The sequence below is a fragment of the Calypte anna genome, chromosome 18, assembly GCF_003957555.1.
Source record: "Calypte anna isolate BGI_N300 chromosome 18, bCalAnn1_v1.p, whole genome shotgun sequence".
Taxonomy (NCBI): Eukaryota; Metazoa; Chordata; class Aves; order Apodiformes; family Trochilidae; genus Calypte; species Calypte anna.
In genome coordinates, this window is record NC_044263.1 from 1,321,674 (window position 1) to 1,328,450 (window position 6,777).

Consider the following 6,777-nt stretch of genomic DNA (forward strand, 5'->3'; position numbering starts at 1 on the left):
ACTCTCGTGGAGCCCACGCCATAAAAAAAATGGTTTGGTGTTTGCAGTGGGTCTGTTCTTGAGTGAAGGAGAGAAAAAAAAAAACCCCAGCATATCCCAGCTTCCTGGTTTCCACCAAAAATTCCCAAGCTCTCACTGAGCTGGAAGGGAGAGAAAAGCTGGGAGCAAACCCTGGCTGTGGCTGGGGGGTGCTGGGAGCAGCCTCTGCTCCAGGAGGTGCTGGTGCTGCCTCCTGCACAGGAGATCCAACACTAAACCCAACTTTCCTGCCCCTCAGCTGTTCCCTGGGCTGGTCCCATTTTGGATAAGCCCCTGGTGATGTGGGGGTCCCACCATGGGGTGTTTGCTGCATGGGAGAGCCTTGGGGAGCTCGGGGTGCACAGGAGGTAGGGGCTGGGATGGGTGTCTGGAATTCCAGGTGCATTTCCTTAGGATGCAAAAGGGGAGGAAAAGAGAAAAGGAGCAAAATCCTGTAGCTAAAATCCCCTTCTGATGAGCCCCAGGGCTTCAAGGCTGGTGCAGGGGTGGTTATGGCTAAGGGTGGGATGGTGCAGGGCCCAGGAATGCTGCAGCTCCTGGGAAGCCTTGGGATGGGAACACCTCGTGGGGCTTCCCTGGACAGGGTTCTTCTCCTCTCCTGGTCTCTGTCACTCCCAGGGCTGGTGCTGAAGCTGATTAAAGGCTGGGGGGCTGTTTGAGGATGGAGCTTGCTGTGTTTATGATAAACATTAAGGTGGTTGTTAGCCCCAGGGCTGGCTGCACTTCCATGGAAAAGGCAGAGCTGGGACAATGTCTTCCCTTTTGCTAGCTCCCAGCAGCCTACCCCAGGGCTGTGCTTTGCACCTGATATATATATCTATATTTATGTATTTGTCCTCTTTTTTTTTTTTTTTTTTTTGGGGTAGGAACTTAGCAATTGGGATTGGGATTCAGAATTTCCCGGAGGGCCTGGCTGTCAGCCTGCCCCTACGTGGTGCTGGATTTTCCACCTGGAAAGCCTTCTGGTAAGCTGAGCCCCTCTCTGCTGGTGGCAATGGGGACCCTCTGCCAGCAGCTCCTGCCCAGCCTGGTCCTTAGATTTCCTCCCCACATCCATTTGTGCTGCTCCAGCATTGAGGGATGGGCTTGCTCCAGACCTGCCAGGTCCCCTCTGGGCATCACTGGGAGCTGATGCTGGTGTCCAGCGTGGAGGGAGGGTGCTGGGTGCTGCCCTGCTCCTTCCACAGCACCCAAGCTCAGCTCCCAGTCCCCAGGGATGCCTCGATCATCCTGGTGAATCCCCCTATCCTGGTGGATCCCCCTATCCTGGTGGATCACCCCATCCCACTTCAACCGAGCCTGCGGTCAGCTCCCACATCCTGCACTCAGCAGTTTGGTTGTGGGTCTTTTTGTTTCACTTTTTTTCTCTCACTTCACTCTGGGCTGGATTTCAAGCCCAATTTTTACAAATTTTTGTTTCTTTCCCCCCCTTCCAAGGAGGTGAAGAAGCCAAGGGCATGAACTCTCCACGCAGGGGCTGCGTTCCTGCCCGTGCACGTGTGTGCAGCTGGGGGATGGATGGGGAGGGCTTGGAAACAGCTCCCACCAAACCTTTGTTTTCTTTTCCTCCCACTCACCTCCAGTTCAGTAAGTGCAGCCAGTGCTGGGACTTGCACTGGGTTTGCTGCTGCTGGGAAGGGAGTTCCTGAGGTCCTAGAGGGGAAAGAAAACGAGGGGGAAGAGGAGAGGTTTGTCCTGGTTGAGGCTGTGGCCAGATGTTCTCCCTGGGTATGAGCTGAGCTGCTTAGAAATGATTCCACCCAAGAGCTGGATCCTCAAATCCCAACGGAGCTGTTGGGCAGAGGAATCAGATGGTGCCTTAATTCCCCTCCTGGAAAAACCAAGCAGGAGAGGTCACATCCCCATCCCTGCCCATAGGGAAGTGGCTCGGCACGGCGTGGCTGGGTGGCCACCCCCCTGGGACACAGTGGCACAAGGGAGAGGGTGGGACTGGGGATCTGCTGTGTCCCCAGGGGCTTCCAGTCTCTGTGTTTTGCAGGTATGGGCAGCTGAGTGGCATGGTGGAGCCCTTGGCTGGTGTCCTGGGTGCCTTTGCCGTGGTGGTGGCTGAGCCTCTCCTGCCCTATGCCTTGGGCTTTGCTGCTGGAGCCATGGTCTATGTGGTGATGGATGATATCATCCCGGAGGCACAGACCAGGTGAGAGCCCTTGGTGACACAGAGGGGAGAGCAGATCCCTTCCTTTAGCAGATGAGGTGCAAAGCAGCTCTTCCCTCCTCCAGGAAAGCTGATCCCAGCTCCAGGAGCTGATGGCCTCTCCTTTTCTCCCTGCAGTGGCAATGGGAAGTTGGCTTCCTGGACCTCCATCCTGGGATTTGTGGTGATGATGTCCCTGGACGTTGGGCTCGGGTAGGGCAGCAAAGCACTCCTCAGGAGAAGCCTTCAAAGCCATTTCTGGGCAGCGTTTGGAACTGGACACACGTTATCCTCAAGATCCTTTCTGTACATATGTTGGTTTTTTATTTTAATCTGGTTCGGTGTTGATTTCCTATCATTTTATATCTCTTCCTCCCCTCCAACATCATGTCAATGGTTTTCAAAGCACAAAGGTGGGTGGTTCCCCGTGGGTCCCAGTTTCCTTTTGCCACCAGGTTTTCTCTTCCCCTCAGGAGGTTGTAGGACAACGTGCTGGCCAGGCTGCAGGTCACCACGTCCCTTCCCTCCCATGCTGGGCTCATTTCTCTGGGTCAGGTTGCTCTGGGGTTTGATCAGTTTTGTTCTCTAGAAGATTAGAAATTGGATGTTGCACGTTGAGGCTGCTCTGGGGTTTTGTACCCAGGTGTTTGAACTGAGTAAGCTCCTAATGGAGTCTTCATTTGGAAACTTCTTTCAAAAGGCAGGGGGAAGGTTTTGGGGCTGAGGTGCAATGCTCTGCAGGACCACAGGTCTCCAGGATCCTGCTGGTCCTTGGGAATGTTTTAGGGAGTTTGTTCTGATGGATGCAAAAAGGCAAGGAAAAAAATCCCTGTAAGAGGGAAAGGTCATTTTCCCCTGATTTTCTCTCCTAACTGGGGCATTGATCCAATTCATTGTGTCCAGTACCTTGAGGTTTCCTCTGGAAAAAGAAGCAGGGTAGCAAAGTTTTTGTGTTTTCTGCTCTCTGCAGAGCCAAGGGGTGGTCACTCACCCACCCCCCGGGGAGGTGCTGGGGTACAGCAGGATCTGTTTCCATGGGGGGGGCCCTGTCTGCCCTTACCAAGCAATTGCTATTTCTGATGTTTTGTAACTCCCCGAGGAGCCCACGGAGGTTTTTCCTGGCAGGTTTTTCTTTCCTGGTGGTGGCCCTGGTGGCTCCTCACCCTGCAGGAGAGCTGGGAGCTGAGTCAGGCTCTGAGCAGGAGGAAATCATTCATCTGGGTGAATTCATTGTTCCTACCTGAAGGGCCAGAAATGTGCAGCCTGTGTGTCTGCCTCCTCACCCTCTGCTTTTCAAGCATCTCCTGCTGATCCTGAGCAGGCAGGAGGAGTCCCTGCCAGGCAGAGGGATGAGCTTGTCCCACCCTGCACCTGGGACAGACTGGAGCGAGGAGCTGGAAGGATGCTGGGAGCATCCTTTTCACTAGGGATGCTTCTGCCTTCAGGAAGAAGGGATTCCTGAGTCCCTTCTGCAGGAATACCAGGATCTCCTGGCTGCTGCCTGCATCCTGGGCCCTCCCCACCCCGAGGGCTGGGGGTAGGAGAAGCTGCAGGAAGGGCAGCTCAAGGGACGGGGTTGAATAAACTCAGCTGGAGGCAGGCAGGCTGCTATGGGTCAGGTTGATTTTGAGGTTTGTTTTGGTGGGGTTTTTTTGGTTTTGTTTTGGTGTTTTTTTGTTTTGGTTTGGTTTTTTTTAAAATTTTTTTTTTTTTTTGGGTTGGATTTCATTTGTACTTCATTGGTGTGTCACTCTGGGTGGTGATGATACGAAACTACTGTCTGCTGATGGATTTGACCTTTTAACTGTGATTGGTTTCAATAAATGGGAAGTTCAGAGTTTGCACTGGTATGTTTGAATGCCATGAACTGGACTTTTGCTTCTCCTCCCTCCCTTCTCCTCCATTTCTCCTCTCTGCCCTCTCAGGGCTCCTGCCTCCCCACCAGCTGCCATTCCTGCTTTGGGGTGACCCAGAGGGGTGATGGGGATGGGAAGGGGGACCCGACCTTCCCTGGGATCCTTGGGGGTGTGGAGATGAGCTAGAGCTCAGAGGAAATTTGGGGTTTAGCCCTGGGGTGGCCAAGTGAGGGGTGTCAGGACCCTCTTTTTAAAGCCAGGTGAGAGCTGTCCCTGGGGCTGGAACAGGCAGGGAGTGGGAAGGGACTGTGGCCAGTGTCTCCTGCCCTGGGCCACCAGTGGCCACCAGTTGGGTGAGCTCCCACCACTCTTTTCTAGACACACTGAGGAAGTTTGTAAAGCTTTTAGCCCTCTTGTTTTCAGGCTCAAACCTTCGTGTGAAAGTGAAAAACCTCTGGAGGGGGGTGTCCACGGGTGGGGGTTTCTCCCGGGCTGCTGGTGATCATTTCTTCTTTGATTTCTGGCTCTGTGGTGTAAGTTGGTACAAAAAAACACATTAGACATTTAAAGGCAGCCTTGTAATCAGATTGCTGGGAGATAATATCACCTAAAGCATTTAATCCTGCTTAGATGTAGCCAGGAGAGGTAATTATGTACATTGGCCCCGTAGGGAAGGAGGGAGGGGGGTGGGTGGGGGCTGCAGAAAGCACCTCGGAAAATCCTTCTTTTCTGTTTGCACCCTGGGGGGGGATGAAATTATAGATGTGTTCCTTGGGAGGACTGAAAAGCTGGAGAGGGGCCAGGCCTGAGGTTAACAATCACTGTCAATGGAAAGGTGGAGCTGAGCACCAAAGGCAACAGAACCACTCGGCCAAGCCCTGCAAAATGGGAGACAGGAGCTCCTGCTGCTCAGTAAAATGCAGAATCATTGGGGTTTGTCTGAGAATGCTAACAGCTTTTTTTTTTTGCATTGGCTGGAGGAGAGCTCAAACTGGGACTCCCCTTCATCCAGGAGCCTCAAACCCCAACAAGTGATGAGAAAGATTTTTTGCTGAAGCACTGCAGGCACAGTGCAGGGGTCTCAAAATAACCCCAGTGACATTTGTGGCCTGCTCCCTGATGCTTTTCTGCATCTTCTGGGAGGTTTTGCAAGCCCTGCTAGTGAAGGGGCATGACCCAAGAGTTTAGTTGAGAGTGGAAACCCCCCCAAACCCTGGCAGCCCCTCCTTTGGCAGGGGGGGAAGCTCAGGGGTGGTTTGGTGCTGCATGGACAAACCTGTGTGCCCCGGGTGAGGAGCTGGTGCTTGGGGAGCTCCACTGGACAAATTTGCTGGGAAAATGCTGTGTAGTGCAGTGCTGGGGGGGTGTTGCTGCTCTTCTGGTGCTTTTCTTCCAGTGGAAGAGCTGAGCTGAGCTGCCCTCCCGTGGGATGGCAGTGGGCACGGTGCCCAAGGGACAGTCAGAGGTTGGGCAGGGGATGGTGGAGGAGTTGGTGGGGAAAGTCCTCTGCCAGCAGGAGGGTTGCCCAGGGAGGCTGTATATACATTCATATATATATTCATTTTGTGCTTATGACTAAGTGGTGGCTGGAGAGGCTGCTGATAGCTCTGCTGCACGGCACCCTACGTGTGTTTGCCAGGGGATTAGGGCTTTGGAGAGGGGATTAGCCAGGGCTGGGAGTGTGTGATGCCAAGTGTTGGGCTTCTCCCTTCAGGGATGCAGCTGATCCGTCCTGCTGTGCTGCAAGGAGGAAGCACAAACCCCTTTGCTCCAGGTGAATCCCAGCACATTCCCTGCCTCCGGGCAGCTCCTGGTGGGGCACAGGGTGGCACAGGGTGGCACAGGGATTGTCCCCACGCCACGACGCCTGCCCAGCTCCTGCTCTTCCCACCCTGGCAGCTCCTCCCTGCTCGCTCCCAGCCAGGGAGAGCAGGAGGAAGGGACAGGGATATGGTTTAGCAACCAGAGCAGGGAAATCCCCCCCTTTCCCCACGCCGGCGCGACTCGGGGGACATCGCCCCACGTGAGTCAGGGAGCAGGAATTGGGCGGGTGGGTCCTTGGTGGGTGCTGGGGGAGGCAAAAGCAGCTGTGGTTTCACAGGGCTGGGCGGGGCCAGGAGAAAAAACCCCAAAGAAGGGCTTTGCACGCAACCAAACAATAATCCCATTCTTAGGGCCCAAAACCTCAAACCCCAGGCGGCACCGAGCATCAGCCGGGCTGGCGAGATGCTCCCCGGGGGAGGTGGGAGAGCACCTGAGTCATTGCTTGTAAAGGGATGGATTTCACCTTCCTTCCCCTCCCCTTTGGAAAGAAACAATTCAAAGCCTACAGACAGAGTGACTTCTCTTCTTTGTACCAGGACTTTGTTGTACTTGGCAAGGAGGCTGCAATTAAAACCCAGGCGCGCTCGTGTGCAGCCCGTGGGCTCCAGAGCAACCCCGGGGCTCCTCTTCCTCCTGGCACCTTGCTCAGGAACCCCGAGCCCAACACCTCAGCCCTGCCCGGTTCACCTTGCCTTGCTTGGGTTGGGAGCCCTCCCAACCTTGGGGACAAGCCTGGGGACTGGAGGGGAGAAGAGAAATTATGGCTGGGGGTGCCCTAGGGGAGGTCTTCTGAGGTCGCTGGGTTTCTAGGGAAGATTCAGTGCTTTTATTTCTTTTTTTAGGTGAATTTTGGCACCCTCTCAGCACGTGTATACAATCTTGGATGCCCAGGCAGCCCTTAGA

The 6,777-nt window shown here is 54.5% G+C and overlaps 1 protein-coding gene across 2 annotated transcripts in view; it reads left to right on the plus strand.

The window, feature by feature from the left end:
* The window catches only part of SLC39A11 (solute carrier family 39 member 11), a 64,114-nt gene extending 60,087 nt beyond the window's left edge, over nt 1-4,027 (plus strand). Inside the window, exons 8-10 of one of the 2 annotated variants that reach the window (XM_030461804.1) lie at nt 906-1,004; nt 2,039-2,197; nt 2,333-4,027. In XM_030461804.1, the coding sequence (XP_030317664.1) occupies nt 906-1,004; nt 2,039-2,197; nt 2,333-2,411 (337 nt within the window). In that variant the 3' untranslated portion in view covers nt 2,412-4,027. The remainder of the gene's footprint in view (nt 1-905; nt 1,005-2,038; nt 2,198-2,332) is intronic. The other variant, XM_030461805.1, reaches the window with a different exon arrangement.
* Nucleotides 4,028-6,777: the final 2,750 nt, after the last annotated feature.